Source organism: Ictalurus punctatus, chromosome 23, assembly GCF_001660625.3.
Source record: "Ictalurus punctatus breed USDA103 chromosome 23, Coco_2.0, whole genome shotgun sequence".
Lineage (NCBI taxonomy): Eukaryota > Metazoa > Chordata > Actinopteri > Siluriformes > Ictaluridae > Ictalurus > Ictalurus punctatus.
Genome location: NC_030438.2, coordinates 15,967,210 through 15,988,368, shown reverse-complemented (window position 1 = coordinate 15,988,368; position 21,159 = coordinate 15,967,210). Strand labels below are relative to the sequence as shown.

The window sequence follows — 21,159 nt, the reverse complement described above, 5'->3', positions numbered from 1 at the left end:
CCACCTTTTTAAAGCTCTTATTAAGGTCATAAGTCAGATGAGGAAATAAAGCGTACTTTGTACTCTGCATAGATGACATTCTTATGATCTTTATAATGATAATAGTGAACATTTACAGAATTTACAGCCAAAAGGAAACAATAGCGAAGTAAGGAAAGTAGTTTAAGATGGCTTTGAGATAGACTTTATTTCTTCTGGAACGAGACTGGATATCTGTTCCAAACGAACGGTACGTATTTTTCCAGATGGTTTGGTGGGGAAAGCAGCAGAATGCAAACAGAAAGGAAAGTGGTATGCTTTAGTAAGGACCATTTTTGACATGTTATGTATTCTGTTTTTCTTGTCACTGTGGATTTAAAAAGTATTTGAGTTAACACATAGCTTTCCTGTCAGCTCAGTCTGGCCATTCTCCTCTGACATCTCTCATCAAAAAAGCATTTCCACACCAGGAACTGTCTGGTCATTTTTGTTGTTGTTGTGTACACCATTCTCTGTAAACTCTAGAGGCTGTTGTGCATGAAAATCCCAGGACATCTACAGTTTCTGATATATTCAAGTTTCAAGTTTATTAGTCAATGTGCACAAAAAGTCATGGACAGTTGTAGATTGAAATGCTTGTTGTGAAGCTCAGGTACTCTACAGCTGTGCAATACAAAAAATATACATCAGAAGATAAGAGGGAAGAAGAAGAGGAAAGGGTGAGGGGTTGTTTACAAATACAATATTTATACAAAATATGCAGAACATATTAGGGAACTGGTATGTATGCCTGGTTAGTAAACAGATAAAGTGCAGATCCTATTTTATTATTTTACTTGGTTTAACTACGCCATCTATGGGTCATGGCACACAACATACTTTGGTTTACAGCTGTTTACAGAAACACATATATGATCCTAGTTTCTTGGAATAAAATCTGATCTCTAGAGCACATTACAAGGTATGTATATGTACAAGGTATATATATATATATATATATATATATATATATATATATATATATATATATATATATATATATATATAAATATAGTAACCATTTTACAGATTATTGTTCCTTAGACTTAATAATTACATCCAAATGCAATGCTCAAGACTGTTCACAGTTCCACTTTTAGGGTCAATTTATAATGGGGCAGTTTTGAGTTTCAGTCTTGATTTTTTTTAGGGTGTACCTAGGAAAGTATAGTGTGCATGCAGAAAAAAATCAGGTTTGAGACTTTTTTTTATGGTAGCAAGAAACAGCATTTTATTTTTAAACTCCCCCTCATTTTGGGTTGATATCTCTGGTGGGGGACCAGATGCAAACCTGAAATTTTTACAGAAATAAGTCCTCTATAGTAGCATTCTGCTGTAAAAATGTTGAGTTTGAGATTACACTGGTTACGGAGCTATGGCTAGTATCTGGGGAAAAGCCTACTTTATTCATGCATGTTAAGAAATGAACAGATAACATAAGCATAACTAATAATAAAAATGAACAGAATTTTACAGTAATTATATTTATGATTTACGTGCAATAACTTATGCTTGTCAGTGAGGTCTAAAATGTTACTACGTTTGATATTTGCAACAGTGAACCATTATCTATCACAGGGTTCTTCAAATATGCAGAGTTTAGCTTTATATATGTATATATTTACGTATGTTCATGCTTTATATACTGTATGTGTCTATATGTATATGTACCTTGTAGTGTGCTCTAGACTTTTCATTCCAAGGAGCTAGGACCATCCTAAATTGAGATATTGAGGTTTCTGTTAATAGCTGAATAACCAAAATTTGTTGTATGCCATGACACAAAGATGGCTGTTGAAGTTAAACAAAGTAAAATGAAAAAAAAAAAAGAATAAAAAACTGGTGATTTTGCAATGTAAATACATAGAGGTAATCACTCAAAAAAAATGTAATTAAAATATGTTCATACATTAATACATTCATTGTACTATGTTATAATTTCTATATTAAGGTCTTACACAGAGCCTTGTATAGTGGATGCTCCATATAAACGGAGTAAAAATCCTGTTTAATCATTGATATGCATTTTTTGAAAGGGGTCTCCAGTATTCAAACCTTTCTAACAGTCAGAGATAAAGCTGTAACTTTTCAGACACAAAAGGTTCCTCAAGACAGAGGACTTTGCACTTTCCTGTTTCCCAGTAACATGTCATGTGTTTTTTATTAACTTGAAGAGAGAGAGAAAAGAGAAGCTAGTGAGGGAACAAGTATTTATAGCTGCTATAACGTAAGTGGTAAGAGGAACTAACTTTTTTGTGGACATTCCACAGCATTAAATGTAATTATAAACAGACAAAATTGTAAATATTATTCTGTAATTTAAAAAAAAAAGAAAGAAAGAAAGAAAAAAGAAAGAAAATGGCTAGTTTGGTCACATGGCTGTGGTTTTATGAGGAACAAAGCACTTTGGGAAATGGTGTTGTTATTGGGGGGAGGGGGCGGGGTGACGACATCTCAGCTGAAACAGCTTTGGCTTTTACTACCACACATGATGAAACAGAAAGACCATCCAGACTTACTATGTGATTAGAAAGCTTACTTCTAGCTAGACGTGGTCCTAGTACAAGTAACTCTGTCTTATCAGAATTAAGTAAAAGGAAGCTACTAAGCATCCAGTGTACACATTCCTCACCTTTATTAAGCTGCTGTCTGTCATCTGGCTTTGCCGAAACATACAACTGTGTGTCATCAGCAGAACAGTGGAAACTAATTCCATGCTTATGAATAATTTGACCCAGAGGTAGCATATATAAAGAAAAAAGCAGTGGGCCTAAAACAGAACCTTGTGTAACACCAAACTTTACGTCAGTATGAATAGAGAAGTCTCCATTTACATCAACAAACTTATAACGATCAGTCAGATAAGACCTGAGCCCGGAGAGGGCTGTTCCTTTAATGCCAACAACATTTTCTAGTATATCAAAGAGAATAGTATGATCAGTTTTATCAAAAGTAGCACTAAGGTCAAGCAACACAAGCAAGGGGACACAGCAATGATCAGAGGCCAGTAGTAGGTCCTTGAGAAGGTTAAGCCACCTCCAAATCGTGCGTATCTCTGTTAATATTGTAGCATTCATTGCCCAGTTTAGAAATACTGTACACTGTAACTAACATTTAGTATTTAGTTTTTATTTTGTTGTATTTAGTCAAGAATTTTGACCATTGTACTTCATTAGCGGTATTATCCATCTTCATTTACATGCTGAATTTAAAACTAAAAAATGTACAGCTAAAATAAGTCTAAATTGGGTCACAATTCACAGGATATAAAGTCTACTTTTTTAATACCTTGCTAATATAATAATAATAATAATAATAATAATAATAATAATAATAATAACAACAACTCTAATTTTTGTCATGTTCTTCTCATTCCATTAAGCTCTCTATAGGGCTTCTGATTTCCTCCACCCTCTTCTGGTTTCGGGGTGAAAGCGGAAGTGGAGACCATATAGCTTAGCAAAAGGTCAGTGGTTAAACCTATAATTACCAAGTTGTTGACTTGAAAGAAAAGACAGAATGGCAGCTGAAGAGATGTATTCAGAAGAGGATCTCTCCTGTCCAGTGTGTTATGACATCTTCAAGGATCCTGTTCTCCTTTCGTGTGAGCACAGCGTCTGTAAAGAGTGTCTGGAAGTATTCTGGAGAAAAAAGGAACGTCAGGAGTGTCCAGTGTGCAAACAGCTGAATCTACATGATCCTGTTTGTAACTACGCATTGAAGAGTCTGTGTGAGGCTCACTTAGAGGAATACAGTCAGAGATATTCAGGAGGCTCTGAACAGCAGTGCAGCATACACAATGTGCAATTTAAACTCTTCTGTCTGGAAGATAAACAGCCTATATGTCAGATTTGCCAAACGTCTCAAGAACATGAAGACCACGAATGCTATCCAATAGATGAAACTGCAGAGCACCTTAGGGTAAGCTGATGCAGTGTGCATATTATATAAAAACTCAATAACATACATGCTATATATATATATTTATCCTGTGTATTTGTGCATATGTGTATTTTCACCAGAAGGCACTCAAAACTGCACTGAAGCCCTTACAGGAAAAGCTGAATCGCTTCAGTCAAGTGAAACTGTCTTATGACAAAACCAAAACCCATGTTAAGGTGAGAATTAGTGATGTGCAACTGAAACACACACTCTCTCTTTTTCATTCGTATTCTGTAAGACTCACAAACACTATTTATCATGTTAATCGCAATGATTCAAATGCATCCAGTACATTGTTATCACCCTCAATTATGTACAATGCTGTGAAAAAGTATTTCTTGATGAAAAAGTATTTCTGATTTCTTCTGTTTCTGTGTATATCTCATACTAAAGTGTTTCAGCAAAATCTAACATAAAACAAAGGCAACCCGAGTCAACATAAAATGCAGTTTTTAAATGATAATGCTATTTATTGAAGCAGAAAAGTTATCCAATACCAACTGGACCTGTGTGAAAATGTATTTGACCCCGTAGTTACTAATGTCCCAAATCTATGAAACTGCATTCATAATGGGGTTCAGCTGGACTAGAGGACCCAGGCCTCATTAATGCAAACCCTGTTCAATCAAATCAACACTTAAATAGAACTTTTTCAACAGCATGAAGTTGGTTAAAAGGTCTTACTCAGTAACACACTATGTCAAAATTGATGAAGAAGAGGTGATTGAAATACATCAGTCTGGGAAGGGTTACAAAGCTATTTCAAAGGCTCTGGGACTCCAAAGAACCACAGTGAGAGCCATTATCTCCAAATGCAAAAACTCGGCACAATAGTGAACCTTTCCAGAAAAGACAGACCTTCCAAAATTCCTCCAAGAGCACATCAACAGCTCATCCAGGAAGTCACAAAAGAGCCAAGGACAACATTAAAGGAACTACAGGCCTCTCTTGCATCAATAAAGGTCACTGTTCATGACTACACTATCAGAATGACACTGAGCAAAAATGGCATCCATGGAAGGTTAACAAGGTGAAAACCACCGCTAACCCAGAAGAACATTAAGGCTCATCTGAATTTTGCCAAAACACACCTTGATGATCCTCAAACCTTTTGGGAGAATGTTCTGTGGACTGATGAGTAGAAAGTGGAACTGTTTGGAAGACTGGGGTCCCGTTACATCTGGCATAAACCAAACACAGAATTCCACAAAAAGGACATCATACCTACGGTCAAGCATGGTGGAGGAAGTGTGATGGTGTGGGGATGCTTTGCTGCTTCAGGGCCTGGGCAACTTACAATAATTGAAGGAAACATGAATTCTGCTCTCTACCAGAAAATCCTAAAGGAGAATGTCTGGTCTTCTTTTTCTTCAGTTAAGAAAATAAATAAATAAATAAATAAATAAAACCTGTACTGTTTGTTTACTCAGGTTGCCTTTCTTTTATGTTGTATTTCATTTGAAGATGTAAAACAATTTAGTATGAGATACACAAAAACAGAAGAAATCAGGATAAAAATACTTTTTCACAGCACTGTAAATATGTAAGAGTCTGATTGCATTGCCAATTGATAATCTTCATCATGTCCAAAGACATGTATTGTAGGCTGATTGGCATTTCCAAATTATCCACTGTGTATGATTGTGCCCTGTGATGGGTTGGCACCCCGTCCAGGGTGTCCCCCGTCTTGTCCCCCAAGTCCCCTGGGATAGGCTCCAGGCTCCCTGCGACCCTGTGTAGGATAAGCGGTATGGAAAATGATGGGTGGATAAATTATTAGATTAGATTTTATCTATACTGTATTTTACTGATAAAGTGATTTAGAACATTTTAATAATAAACTTTTCTTGATTCACTTACACTTATTCCTTGTTTAGATTTTCCACAATTGAATTGTAGAGTATTTAAATTCATTTTTAAAAAAGTGATTTGAGTTCATTTTTAAAAAGTCCTAAAATTTAGATTGCTCAGAATCTTTTTTTGGCAGTGTAGATAAATATTAAGGTCATATATAAGCTCATATGTCTTTGAATTTGAAAAAGAAACTGCCAATGCTCCTGAATTAAGATGAACATTTTTTAGAGAGTTATTTAGGTAAAACCATGATTTTGAAAGAGCCTGCTTTTCAGAAATCGGGTTGTGCAGGCATTCAACAGAAAATAATTCACTTAAAATGATCACAGTTGCTCCGAAAGTAGACACTTAGGCAAAAGCTCAAATAAAGATCAGTCTATATTTAGCTATTAATAAACCACACTTAAAATAGGTCAACATTGGTTTACTGACCTATTTTGTGTTGCCAGATAAACTATGACAAAATGCAGACCACATACCATTGTATAGTTAGTAGGGTTTCTGTGGCAGTGTCTCACTTAGATCCTTTATATAAAAAAAGCAGTATGTTGTCTAATATGTATCATCATAATCAATACTACACTGTTACATACACAGTACTCATTTAACCTGTATTTCTTGTGTTTCTATGTGTTTGGTATTTCCCCTGTAGCAGGTTCTGCCACGTTTAATACCATATATGTTCGATTTTAATTTATTTCGCAATAATTGTATATTCTAAAAATGTTGTAGCCATGAGAAAATTCCTTTCACCAATTACGATAAGCTTCTTTATCCAGAGACAGGCCCAGCAAACAGAGCAGCAGATAAGGAATGAGTTTAAGAAGCTTTACCAGTTTCTAAGACTTGAAGAGGCAAACAGATTACTTGCACTGAGACAAGAAGAGGAGCAGAAGATTCGGATGATGGAGGAGAAGATTGAACAGATAAGCAATGAGATATCGTCTCTTTTGAAAAAGACCAGAGCCATAGAAGAGGATATATGGACTGAAGATCTCTTATTCATACAGGTAAATTCTCCCTAGTGTGCTCACTAGCTTCTATATTTCTAGCCAGAATGCAATACGTTTAAAATGTTTAAAACTGTTGTAGTGCTTGGCGAAACATTTCAAACCAACGGCAAGTCCTGAAACACTTGTCAGTACTGGAACAACTTGGTTCATTCAGTGAACAAAGCCAACATCAGTCTAATACTAAGCTGATGGTCATTTTTCCCGTTTAACTCCAGACACTCTATTGTGTTTGTGTATTATTACATAGGATACCAAAGATTTATATAAATCTAAGTAGATCCCTTTATTAAATTACCAGGTCCTTGAAATTTATACATCCTCCCCCCAACCCCTCACCCCATTTCCTATGCTATTAATGTTTGTCATTATTTAATAATGCTGTCATTTACAGGCATGGACACAGGAAGGAGGAAGCTTGGTGTGGTTTCCTACACATCTCTGGAAACTTTTCATTGGTTGATATGTAAAATAATGAGAACTGAATACTGAAATGAATCGTTCCTGTTTATTGTATAATTAGGATACTGCAGTGTATATTCCACTGCTTTTCTCATTAGTTAAACAGTTAAGACAATGTGAAAAGAGATGTGTCGAGTTTAGGCATTGGATTTAATTGCCTATTATTGAAAGGCTGGCCTAATTCAAAGAACCCCCTGCATTTTCATTTTTTTTTTTCATTCTTACAGAACTTTGAGTCCTCAATGGCTAGGTGAGTCATTTCCTGCTTCTCTCTTCTCTGTGGTTCTGTGGTTCATGATCTCAAGATAGCAAATGAGTTAGAAATGATGTGAGCTAACTTGCATGAAAAGCTAAAAAAAAGAGAGAGAGATAAATTCACAGCTTATATTTCAGTTAATTATGTAAGGAATGAAACCTTTGAGGGTATGCACTTTTAGGAAAATAATCAACGGATGGTGTCAATGAGGCCCAATGAAATACAGAGGTACCACCCTGAAGCTGATTATTTACCAATAACACCACATCCTGAAATGTCATAGTCCTTTTATAGCACAGTAATTTGCCAACACACTTTTTATCCATTTATAATCGTATTTAATGTTCGTAATAAGTAACATTATACAGACGTGTGTTTGTTATAAACAGTCGTTCACATGCCAGCATATCTTTTTTCACTCTCTGGATGTTAATAAGACAAAAATTGCGTTTGTCTTTTGTCCTGAATACTAAAACATAAACTTACAGTTTTTCCTCCAACAGTTACAAAGCAATGACACTGGAGACTCCTTCCATAAATGTTCAATAAAAGTCTCCTCACAGAAAACTTAACACCATAATAAGAATTTTTTTAATTAACAGTTCGTTTACTCTGCCTATGTGGAAAGTCTGCCGTACAGTGGTTAGAAATCTAATTGACACCTTCTGACCAATCCGGTTTGAAAATTCAACAGTTCTGTGGTTTAATTAAAATACCACACTTAGGAAAAATTCAGTACTCTTTCTGGTCAATTTTGTCCAATTCATCCAGATTTAAACCTGTGAATTATTTAGTAACTAGACTAAAACTAATAGGTTGTTTGGAAGTGTTAAGTGTTAAGGCTCATGGTTAATGGTTGTAGTTTTTTCTTCTTCATTCTTATGAACTCCAGTCAAACATACGTGATATTTTGAAGCGTGCGGTTAGTTCAGAATCTCAGTGCTGCACTGACTCCTGGATGTTGTTCTAGAGCTCAGTGCTCCTTGCAGGATCCACAGATGGTTTCAGGAGCACTCATTGATGAAGCGAAGCACTTGGGCAACCTGGCTTTCAGAGTGTGGATGAAAATGAAGGACATTGCACAGTACAGTGAGTTTTATGTGTACTTATGGTTAAGATGCAAAGCGTAAAAAAAGGAAATGATGTGTGGCATGCTTTCAGTGACACTGCAAAACAAATGTATTATCTAAATAATATTCAAGAACCAACATCTTGGACACATTATTGTAAGGAAAATGTCTTGTTAAATTCTTGATTGGCAATCCCATTTAGGATTGATTAAGCATCCTGTTGCAGAATATATGATCATTTATAATCATATATTCACTGCGCTGAATGGCTATCTGTTCTGTTTATGTCGTTAGGTCCCGTCATTCTGGATCCCAACACCGCACACACCTACCTTATGCTGTCTGACGATCTGACCAGCGTGACATTCGATGATACCCAAGACATGACCCACCTTCCTGATAATCCAGAAAGGTTCAAGACAAGCGTGTGTGTCCTCGGCTCTGAGGGATTTGACTCAGGGAGCCACTGCTGGGACGTTGAGGTTGGGGATAGGAGTTTGTGGGAGGTGGGAATAACCACAGGGTCTAATCCAAAAAATGGAGGGCTGTTTTATGATGGTGTCTGGAGTGTGGAGAATAATTCCGGGTTTTACACTCGCTCACCTGCTCGGCCAAAGTCTCCGTTCTCTGCTGAGGGAGGACTCCAGAGAATCAGAATACAGCTGGACTGGGACAGAGGACAGGTGTCCTTCTCTGACCCGTTCAACGACACTGATATAAAAATCTTCCATCACACATTTACTGAGAAAGTCTATCCATTTTTCTGGAGTCTCAGGAAGAGCTCTCCTGTTAAGATTATTCCCATGACCATTTTACCTACGACAGTTCTTGAAACTGAATGTTGAAACTAATGTAAGATCTGACTGAAGGCTCTGGAATATCTGTTTAGCTTATGAAGAAAGACACACTAATAGAGAAACATTTCTGCATACACTGATAAATCTGAACACAAGAGTGAGTGCTCATGATTTTTGGTATTTTATACAAAATAACTAAACCACAGAATTTGTTTAAAAGCAGCACATGTGCATGTGTTTTCTCTTTTCTCGCCTTAAAAAAAAAAAATTATTAAAACATTTCTCCTGGTTTTTTCCTCATGCTTTTTTTCCCCCTTCCATTTCTCTCTCTCTATCTTCCTGTTTTAGGAATGGCTTTAATAGTTCTAAAAATGTAACTTTCTAACATGTCCTTATTGTCCTTCAAAGACAGGTTTTGATAAAGGATATGAAGGAAGAATTCAATTGATCAGTAAATCGATACAGCTTTAAAATTATGATTATGCAATGGAAACATGTAGTGAGGATGAAATTGTGTAAACAATAAATATCATTGCAAGATACATCTCCAAAACCTTGATTGTCTAATTTTAAATTTAATGCTATAGTGTTGCATTATGTATTACACAAAATCGGTGAATTTTATTCAGATCTTCTTTTAACGTTAACTGGTTGCTTTGTGACTAGTATGTATAGTCCTCCTTCCATATATCCTATCTATATCTCACATTTGTGGTTAAGTAGTAAACACTGCATTGAAGCATTTGCCTACATGACAGAGACTAAAAAGCTCATTCACAAAGCAGTCTTGTGTAAGATGACTCATTCAAACATACACAAATTAAGCTATTTTTTGGAGCACATTTCCTTCAAAAATAAAACTTCTCCACTGCGTCTTCAGTGGCTTTGATGCTGGGAGTAAATGAATACTTTTATATTCATTCTTATAGCCAACAACAGAACACTTACGAAGCTTACGAAATGGAGACATTCTTCTTATCGCTATCGCTTATCGCTCACTCAGGGGAGGATCTATGCTAATAGGGCAGAGTCCATCACCAGTCGTGGGCGGGGCCTCTTGTAATGTGATGTCACACTGGAGAGAAAATAAAAAACGACTCATTTTGAGACACTGTTTATGATTTATGGGGAATATAAAAAAACAGTGGGTGGATTTTTATCATTGTAGGGTGGTTGTGTATACACACTGCGACACATTTATGGTCAAACATTTATGTAAAAGTGAATTTTGCATAATAGGTCTCCTTTAAGATTTCACTTAACTGGAACTAAAGGGCCTCAAACGTAGTATAGCATGACAATGCTCCTGTGTACAAAGAGAGGTCCATGGTTTGCCAAGGTAGAACTGGAAGAACTCGAGTAACCTGCACAGAGCCCTGACCTCAACCCCACTGAACACCTTTGGGAGGAACGAGTAGGTGGACTGCGCATCAGGCCTTCTAACCTGACATCAGCGTCCAACCTCACTAAAGCTGAATCCCTACAGCCACGCTAAAAAATCCAATGGAAAGCCTTCCCAGAAGTGTGGAGACCATTATAGCAGCAAAGGAGGGATGGGGTTGTTGAATCTGATGTTTAAAAAGCACATATGGGTGTGATGGTCGGGTGGCTACATACTTTTGGCCATTTGCTGTACATCTACTGTTCTGAAAGTGAGGTCTATGGTTTTTTACATTTATTTATTTTTATTTTGTTTTAGTGGTACACACGGGTAAGAATACACCCTTCTTGGGATACCAGTCCATTGCATGGCACCCAGCACACAATTTCCCCTCACGCTGAGTGCAGGCGCATTCAGTGCACATGAGTTTTCAGTGACTGTGTTTTCTCTTGACACGTGTTTTGTTTTGGTTTCTGTCCTGTCTTCGCACCTGTTATGTAACTGATTCCTTCCTAATGTCTCAGCTGTTCTCATGACCACCTTTGATTACGTTGTATATTTATAGCCCACTGTGTCTTTGTGGCGAACTATTTTTCATTTCTGTGTTTTCATCAGACCTGTACCAAGCCTTTGATCTTTGTTCCTAGTTTCATGGATTTGATCCTGTTTTGTTTTCACGTTTTTCGTGTTCTGCCTTTGCCCAGTCTTCCCTGTTTGCCGACTGCCTGACCTGTTGCTTGTTTTAGACCATGATTTTAACCTACGATTTGGATTTGTCTGCCTGCCTTTCTTCATTAAAAGCTTTAACTGCACTTGCATCCATCTCCAATCCTTGTAACATGACACACACACACACACACACACACACACACACACACACACACACACACACACACACACACACACACACACACACAAATTCATTCACACCAAGGGACAGTTTAGTATAGCTTACTTTTGCAAGAACATTAGACCCAATGCTCTTGCACTTTAAAACATGTATCTTCTATAACTTGTGCTTTACTATTCTCTTATATTTCACTTTAAACTGTCTGTGGTATTAGTTCAGGTAATATTGTTCCGTTTTCACCCTGGTTCTTCCCTAGCTTACCCAGGTACAGGGTTTTTTGTGGGATTTTCCCACTCTGAATACCACAGATTTCCTGTAACAAACATGAATAACACTAAATGCTATCTCAAATACCATCTGTTGTAAAGCAAACTTGCATGAATATCTGCAAAAAAAAAAATGGTTGTAACATTTCCAAAGTTATTTGTTTCCTAAATAGCCATAAAATATAATACATTTATTAAGCCTTAATCATTAAAGAAAAAGTATCAACATATTTTTTTGCGTCCCATGATCTTCGGGACACTAAAATGAACAGTTTTCATAATTTCATAACATCTCCATGTACTGGAGATGTACCGTATTTAAGGATGTTACTCATGGAGGAGAGCCATCCATCCATCTTCTATACCACATTTCCTTCAGGGTCACGGGGAACCTGGAGCCTATCCCAGGGAGCATTGGGCACATGGTGGGGTACACCCTGGACAGGGTGCCAATCCATCTCAGGGCACAATCACATACACGCATTCACACACCCATTCATACACTACGGACACTTTGGACATGCCAATCAGCCTACCATGCATGTCTTTGGAACATGCAAACTCCGCACACACAGGGCAGCAGCGGAAATCGAACCCCCAACCATGGAAGTGTGAGGCGAACGTGCTAACCACTAAGCCACCATGCCGTTCAGGCGATATCAAATAGATTTACACATAATTCCAGAGTGGTGTGTGGAGATGGGGAGGGTGGCTGCCTTTGAGGAGGGGTCGAGCAGAAGGATGGGAGTCGGGAATTCCTTCAGGAAGAAATGGAGCAGTTATTTGGCATTTTTGGGGGACTCTCGAGGAGGGGCGGTTGAGAGTTTAGTCTATGATTATACTTGATTATTGTATTTTCCTTTTTTTTTGTTAATTGTGTGTATTTTTTTATTATTATTTTTATTATTATTTTATTTTTATTTTTTGGATATGTGAGTTTATATTGAATTGCCCACAGGGGTGTTCATGGGGGGGGGGGGGGGGGGGGGGGGAGGTTGGTAGGGGGAGGGGTTATAGTGGGGATTTATGTTAAAATAGTTTGATTCATTATATATGTTGTTTGTCTCTTTGTGTTAACTTGTGAATCAATAAAAGTGTTAATTACAAGATTTACACAATAAATTTGGGATTTTTTTTGTGATTATATGTCAAGGTACTGTGTAATTTAATTATAGTGAACTGGCACACCATGTGTATTTAGTTTTGTTTTTTGGGTTTTTTTTATTTTTATTAAAACCATATGGTTTGAATGGGAATATTTTAAGCTTTGGCATTGAACTGGTTCTGGAACTTCTTTTTAAATTTTTTTTTATTTTGATTGTCACAAAGAACTGCTAACCATGGTAACATAAGAAGTGAAAGTAAAACGTGAGGTACTTTAGGTTATTTCCCAATATACAAAGACTACTCCGTTCTCAATATAGGCAGGTGTTTATTGAAAGAGAAACTGAAATTAAAAACCTGACTATGAATAAGCAAAACAACCAACATTAGCTCGTCAGTACGTGTGTACCAGTAAATAAGCTTTCATAAACATTAACTCGTCAGGAGGTGTGTAGCTGAAGAGGATCTCACTAATGGAGTCTAAACGGTCGTTCTCTGAGGAGGACTTCACGTGCCCTGTGTGTTGTGATGTCTTTAAGGAGCCCGTGCTCCTCTCGTGCGGTCACAGCGCGTGCAGCACCTGCGTTCACCGGTACTGGGACACCAAAGGCTGCAGAGAGTGTCCGCTTTGCAGGAAACGATCCGCGACAAACCCTCCTATCAACCTGGCTCTGAAAAACCTGTCTCAGACCTTCCTGGAGTTCCGAGGTGATCCCGAGACACTCTGCGACATCCACGGAGAGAAGCTGAAACTCTTCTGTGTGAATGACAGACAGGCCGCGTGCTTAATGTGCAGAGATTCTAGTAAACACGTACAACACTGTTTTATCCCTGTCGACGAAGCAGCTTCTGAACTAAAGGTAAAAATTTGACATTACATTATGACAATAATATTTTGGATTTCTTTAGCCTGCTTATAGCCTACAGCTGTCACGTGGTATAAAAATGGGTATTAAGTAGTCTCACAGATGAATAAACATGCTAACATTTTCAGAGACTCTAATACTTAGTGGAGTCTATAGGATATATATAATTTCGATATGTTTTTTTCAATTATTTTATTTTTATAATTCATCACGATTAAACCTTTTCAATGACTCATACTCGTACTAGTTGTAATCATCCAATTAAATGTTCTCTAAAAGAGTGGTTTTCAAAGTGGGGGCCGCCAGGGGGCGCCCCAGGGGCCTCAACAATTTGGTGTGCCCATCCCTCCCACTAGTATGTTTTCTCTTTCTCACTCTCAGACCACACACACACACACACACACACACACACACACACACAATCAATTCCTAATGTAATGTAAAGATGTAATATGTAATTATTAATAATAAAAAAGGGGGATATATTCAGAAGTCTGTATTTTTAATGTGTTTTAAAGAAATCTTGCAAAAGGGGGGCCTCGGTCAAATGATAATGCCGTTTGGGGGGCCTTGCCCTGGAAAAGTTTGGGAACCCCTGCTCTAAAACACATTTCCCACCCCCATGGAGGGTCTTGTACTACAGTAGCAGCTAGCTAGCATCAGTTGTTCATCACTGCACATATTTATTTATTTTTAATTTTTGGTTGTGTATTCCCAAACACTATTCCCTTTTCCAACTATCCTTTACTAGAGAAGACATGGTTGGAATTTATTTGTTTTTTGGGGTTTTTTTTGTTTTTTTTGTTTGTTTATTAGTAGAGGGTGCAAGTTCGTAGATGAGATTTGTGTTTTACCAACTTGAAGCTTGTTTAATATCACTCCATCAGACTGATCAAGAATGTGATTCTGCATCAATACGATTAATTAATATAATTTTTATTAAGTAGTTATTCACATTTAATTATAAATCAGACACCTCAAATGCCTCCCGGTGATGATCCTGCAGCTCTCCGTCACCATCAGTGCTGCTAATGGTCTTATTACAACATGACTACAATAATAACAAAATCTCTTGATTTTTTACAATCAGTTTTGTTTTCTTGTTCAGTTTTAACGTTTAATTTTGGTGCATCACTAAAATTAAATAAATCACCATCAGAATAAACTTGGCATTCTTGATTTTAGGGTGTTGTTATGAGTGCAGTGAATAACTTGAAAATGAAAATGAAGAGCCTCCAAGATGTCCAGTTTCATTGTCATCAAAATATAAATCACATAAAGGTGAGAATGGCTAGCCTACTTTAAAACTTTAACACTTTTATAGGCTATGATATGATCTTATAAGATATAAAATTGTGCATGAAAGTTAAGTGCATCTTCCCAAGACAATATATTTGGCACTTGTAGAACTCCTGCCAATAATAATAATTAAAAAAACATATCCAATAATGACAGTTATTAACTTGTTTCAGACTATAAATTTTTATAAGTGGTTTGCATTATGTTTATTTTTGAGGAAGGCACGGTTTAAGTAAAACTATTGGTGTCTGCTTATATTGGGATCTTATAAAGCTATATGAAATGGGGCTATCATAATGCTTTAGTATCAGTGACATGATTTAGGCATAATGTGTGTGTCTGACTTACTGCCACTTGTGTTAATCATGTCAGCAACAGGCAGAGTACATAAGAAATCAAATAAAGGAGGCGTTTAAGAAACTTCGGCAGTTTCTGCAAAAGGAGAATCGAGCCATGATGACTCAGCTGAAGAAGGATGAGCAGCAGAAAACAAAGAATCTGGAAAGCAAAATAGAACAAATGAATCGAGAGATACAGTCACTCTCAGACACTATTAAAGACATAAAAAAGAAAATTGAATTTGAAGACATCAAATTCCTGAAGGTTAGGCTTCCTTCTTTCCTCCCTGTCTCTCATCCATCAGGCCATCCATTCAATCCTAATATCCTATATTCAATCCTGTTACCTTGTACCCCTTGCATTGCATAATTGCTCATAATTTGTTTATTAATCCTAAATATATTTTTTACAGAGCTTTGAGAGGACGTTGGCAAAGTGAGTTTGATTTGACTTGCTTCTTAATTTTTTTCTGTTGTTTGTTTGTTTTGTTTTTCCATGCAAAAAACACCCTTGACGTTCAAGTGATACAGTTTATTGTCATCCTTTAGACTTAAGGGACAACAAAATTTAAAACATCTCTCTTTGTTATGACTATTAAACACTCAGATAGTTGGTTATAGTTAGTTTATAACCACGAAATGAAACCATATTTAATTCTATACTTTTTTTTTTTTAAACGTAAAGCTTTCTCTAGTCGGTTATCATTGAGGAGTTCCATTTCTGGCATTTGGTATCAAGATTACTGCAGCCCTGACTTCATTTTTATTTCAAATTTAGAGCTGATTACAAAGATTCCGATCCAAATGTGGCTTCAAGCGAAGTTATTGATGTGGCAATGTACGTGGGAAATCTGCAGTACAGACTCTGGAACAAAATGCAGAACATCATTAAATACAGTGAGTCTTTTTTGATGAAAGCCATTTTATAACTGAACACACTTTTTTTTGTCCCAACTTTATGAATGAGATTATTTGAGAATGGTAATGTTTCTGGTAGGGGAGCAGCTAGAATGATTTAATAGACTTGACCTCACCAGTCTATCTTCGAGTAAACGCTGTGGCATGATTTGTTCGTTCCCTACTACAACACCTAGGTCACTTTGGCATAATCTTCTTCATTGACTACAGTTCTGCCTTGAATACTATTTGGTTAAATAAAATGATCAAGAAAATCCACCATCTCAACATCCTTCTACTAAGCATATCACCAATAGAACTTCTATACAAAATTCCCAGCATAACACAGTGGATATAGAAAGTCTACACACCCCTGTTAAAATGGCATTGTTTTGTGATGTAAAATATGAAACCAAGATAAAAATCATGTCAGCTCCTTTTCCACCTTTAATGTGATATACTGTAGCAACCCACAAAATTCAAGTGAACAAAAAAAAAACATTTTAGGGTTGCACACTCTGGCACCTTAATACTTTAAAATACGAACTTTGTTAAAGCACATTTTGCTTGTAATATAGCTCTCAATATTTTGGGTAAGACTAACAACTGAGGAACTCTTGATTTGGCAATTTTATTCCAATCTTCCTTGTAAAAATGCTCCAGATGTATCAAATTGCAATGGGATCTACTGTGCACAGCCCTCTTCAAGTCATTCCAGAGGTTGCTGACAGGATTTCGATCTGTGCTCTGACTGAGCAATTCCAAAACTTTGATCTTCTTCTTCTGAAGCCGTTCCTTTGTTGACTTTGATTTGTGCTTTGGGTCGTTATCTAGCTAAAGGAAGGTTATATTTTTCTTCAACTTCAGTTGTCTAACAGATGCCTGCTGGTTTTGTGCCAAATAGATTGGTATTTGGAGCTATCCAATATTCTCTCCAATATTCTTGACTAGAATATTGTGGGTATGGTGATCTTTGGGTGAAAGATAAGCTGTATTGTTTTTATGCCAACCTTTCGTTTAGAATTTTGCCCCCTAAAATTCTACAGTACCTTTGTCTCATTAGACCATAACACATTTTGGCACATTTTTGGCCAGGTGTAAAGAAAACAAGAGATTGTTGTCACATGTCACAGGGGGTGACCAGTACTTTGCCAAATATTTCTTCAGCTCCTTTAATGTCACTGTAGGTCTCCTGACAGCCTCCCTGATATGATATCTTCTTGTCCTTTCATCAATTTTGGAGGGGCGTCCTATTCTTGTTAATGTCACTGTGGTGCCCCATTTTTTTCACTTTGATGATGGCGATGATGGGGTTTTCCATGGTACACCTCATGTTTTGGAAATCCTTTTGTATCCCTCTCCTAGGGTTTCGACAGTGAGATCTTGTACATGCTTTGTAAGCTGACTGCAGACCATGGCCATGCTCTTTTAGATTTCTTAAAGTGATACACAGGTTTAGACATCATTGATAAAGTCTATTCGGCCAATATCTGTTTTTAATGCCTGTATTCTGTTTGTATGTTTACATGTATGAATGTGGGGATAGTTCATTTTTTCAGCCTGTGGAAACAAATTTCTTCTCTGAGGACAATGAAGAACCTTCTTCTTCATTGAAAACAAACTTTCATCTTCATGAACCTTCATCTTCATGTTGAAGATCTCTGTAAAATACACTATTTGTGGTTTGTCTCCTCAGCTCCTGTTGTCTTGGACCCAAACACAGCTCACTCGCAGCTCATCCTGTCCGCAGATCTGACCAGTGTGAGAGATAGTGATGATGACCATGAAGACAAGGCTGACAAGCTCAGACCACCAGTTTTGGACACTCCTGGGCGTTTTAGGAGTTTGTGTGTTCTGGGCTCCGAGGGCTTCACTTCAGGACTGCACTGTTGGGATGTTGAGGTGGGAAACAGCACCTTCTGGATGCTTGGTGTAACCACTGAGAATGTGCAGAGAAAAGAACCCAATATTTTTACCAGAGGAGCCTGGGGTATTGGGTATGATGGTGAAAAGCTGTGTGCTCGATCCCCTTTGGGAGTTTACACTCCTCTCACTTCGCCTGCCAACGCCAAAGTGGTCAGAATTCGTCTGGACATGGATTTGGGGGAGGTGTGGTTCTTAGATCCTGCCAGTAAAGCTGTTATCCACATGTTCTCACACCAGTTCACTGAGAAGGTCTTTCCATTCTTCCACAGCATGTGCAGTCTCTCTCCTCTGAAGATCATGCCTCTCCGGCCTTTTGTAGTGCTGGAAGACATCCCTTAATGCTCGTGTTTCTATAAGTGATGAGTTCTAGTGTCTCACATTACTGACTATAGTCCATATTTAAAGTTGCAATGTTTTTATTCTGTTGTAACAACGTGAAGTACAGGTGACTCAGTTCAGGCTACAGGCTGACAACTTGTGTGATGCTGGAAGAAAGACGTATGGCGATGAAGAGAATGTGGAGAACATGAAGTCACTACAGTTTTGGTTTGCTTTCTGTATCTTTCAAGGCTGAAGGTGAAAGTGATGTAGCTGTATGACAGGACATAATGTGTCAAGTGTTTGTTCACACTTAGACATAACGCCGTTGCACTTTTATTTTCTACAATCTGTGCTCTAATAGTTTCAATTTATTCTATAGTTTTTTTTATATGTACTCTATAGTTTCTGTGTTATTAGTCATAACCTAACTCGGGTGACAAGCTCTTTCAGTTTTTCCCCTGGTTTTCCCCTAGTCATTTGTCATTTGTCTTAGTGTCATATGTACAATATTATTCCAAAGTTTTTCCAGTTGGATGGGAGCAGGGATGTTAAATGACATTTGTTAAAGCCTTTTAGCACATTCTGGCGAATCACAGTGTAGGAGACTTTATAATGGCATGCTTTTAAGGCAAAGGCATGACTGATTTCTTGTGTTAGCCATGACCATTCTTGAAACATGGGTTCAAGGACACAGTCTTAGAGACCAAACACAGAGGAATACAGTGAATCTTGGAATATTGAAACAGATATAACACAAAGAGTAATGCACTAATCCACCTCCTAAATAAATGCCTACATAAGTTTTACTGCTGGAAATTAGTATTGATATTGATTGATTTCATTCTGAACTTAATTGTCTTTTTCTGTGTGATTATAAAAGAGATTGAAAATCATACTGATAAAATGTAGCATAACATCTACACACATCTTGGCTATGGTGGGTATATCTGGGCTGTTTGTTTGAGGACAAGTGCCCTAATGCTCTTATTCATTCCTGTATCTAATACAGTTTAGTTTTATCGTTTTGTTATTATTATTTTTAACATTTCATGTCTTGGTTTTTATTATCTTTGCTTTCCCTATAAGCCATTTTGTGTGATATGTTATTCATGCTTCTCGTTATTTATTCCCACAAAACACTGCAAACCTCAGTAGGATGGTGTACAGCCTAGTTTAGTATTGTATAAGAAGCTTTGTACATGTAAGAAATGCACATGGGATATTTAAAGTATGAAGACACACCTTGTTAACTCTGTTATTGTTGTTGTTGTTATTACTATTATTATTGTATGTTGTGTCACCTTAAAAGTCTCAACATTCTGAGAAGTGGTCCAAAATCCCTTTGAAAATGTCTGCAACCTTGTTAGTGGATGAATGCTGTTATTCTCTCCAGGGAATAGTTCACCAAATATTAACAGTGGGCTGCCAATAATTTTTTAAACCACTGCTTTGTACAAAAAAATGGAATGCTTAAGAAAAATACTGTTAGAACTGTACTACATTCCCATATGCTGAAAGAAGGACTAATTGCAAGTGCCTTTGATTTAATATATTTGTTATTACTCATTTTTATGTAGAGTGCCAATCTGGTATTCACTGTATATACAGTCTATGGGTTAAAAGCTGGAATGTCTATAAGCACTGGGATGGTCTGTGACAATGAATGAACCAATAAGAGGGAGGATTTTGGAGCATGGCGTGTGAGGACTGTTGCCAGGGCCATGATTTTCTCCTGTATTTGGGCTGCTATATGTAGTTGCTTGCATGTATTTTCTTATTATTATGTCGCTAACTTTATCTATTAAAATATAGCAGACATACAAGGTGGTCTCCTCTCATATGAATTAATTTTATGTATTAAGTTGTGCATCAATTAATTAGTCAAATAAGTCATGTAGCATTATATGTTGTAACTTGCAGGAATATTTAGGCAATCCCTGTTTTTTAAAACTATTTGGTTACATATGTACCGGTTACTTTTAAAGATTACAATTAAGGACAGTGACAGTCATGATGCTAAAAGTTTTTTTATTTGGTTTTACTGACAGGCCCATATAACCCTAAATACGTAGACATGAAAGAAATTGATTTCTGTTAAACCTCACAGTCTTTTGCTTAACACAGAAATACAGGCATTATATCACCTTTACTCACAGTGGAAAGATTTTTCACATCTTTTTACATCTTTGTCCACACTGCTGAGACTGAACTACTGTTCAGTACAACTGTACTACTGTACTACTACTGTAGTAGTAGTAGTAGTAGCAGTAGTAGTAGTAGAAGTAGTAGTTGAGTAGTAGTAGTAGTAGTAGTAGTAGTAGTAGTTGTAGTAGTAGTAGTTGTTGTTGTAATAGTAGTAGTAGTAGTAATAGTAGTAGCATTAGTAGTAGTTGAGTAGTAGTACTTGTAGAAGTAGTAGTAGTAGTAGTAGTATTAGTAGTAGTTGAGTAGTAGTAGTAGTAGTTGTAATAGCAGTAGTATTAGTAGTAGTTGAGTACTAGT

At 37.0% G+C, this 21,159-nt stretch overlaps 2 protein-coding genes across 3 annotated transcripts; both read left to right on the top strand.

Moving 5' to 3' along the window:
* The first annotated feature begins 6 nt into the window (after nt 1-6).
* Nucleotides 7-9,951, top strand: LOC108256086 (E3 ubiquitin-protein ligase TRIM35). Of its 2 annotated transcripts, none has more exons than XM_017452625.3 (7): nt 7-229; nt 3,401-3,939; nt 4,044-4,136; nt 6,594-6,824; nt 7,514-7,536; nt 8,513-8,631; nt 8,907-9,951. In XM_017452625.3, the coding sequence occupies exons 2-7, from the start codon at nt 3,538-3,540 to the stop codon at nt 9,455-9,457; spliced, it is 1,419 nt and encodes a 472-aa protein (XP_017308114.1). In that variant the 5' UTR covers nt 7-229; nt 3,401-3,537; the 3' UTR covers nt 9,458-9,951. The 2 variants fall into 2 exon arrangements, with proteins under 2 accessions (XP_017308114.1, XP_017308113.1); XM_017452624.3 differs by having other exon boundaries at nt 4,041-4,136.
* Nucleotides 9,952-13,323: 3,372 nt separating this feature from the next.
* LOC108256652 (zinc-binding protein A33) lies at nt 13,324-20,474 on the top strand. The gene is made up of 6 exons (XM_017453729.3): nt 13,324-13,870; nt 15,062-15,157; nt 15,548-15,778; nt 15,927-15,949; nt 16,292-16,410; nt 18,107-20,474. The coding sequence occupies exons 1-6, from the start codon at nt 13,484-13,486 to the stop codon at nt 18,673-18,675; spliced, it is 1,425 nt and encodes a 474-aa protein (XP_017309218.1). The 5' UTR covers nt 13,324-13,483; the 3' UTR covers nt 18,676-20,474.
* Nucleotides 20,475-21,159: the final 685 nt, after the last annotated feature.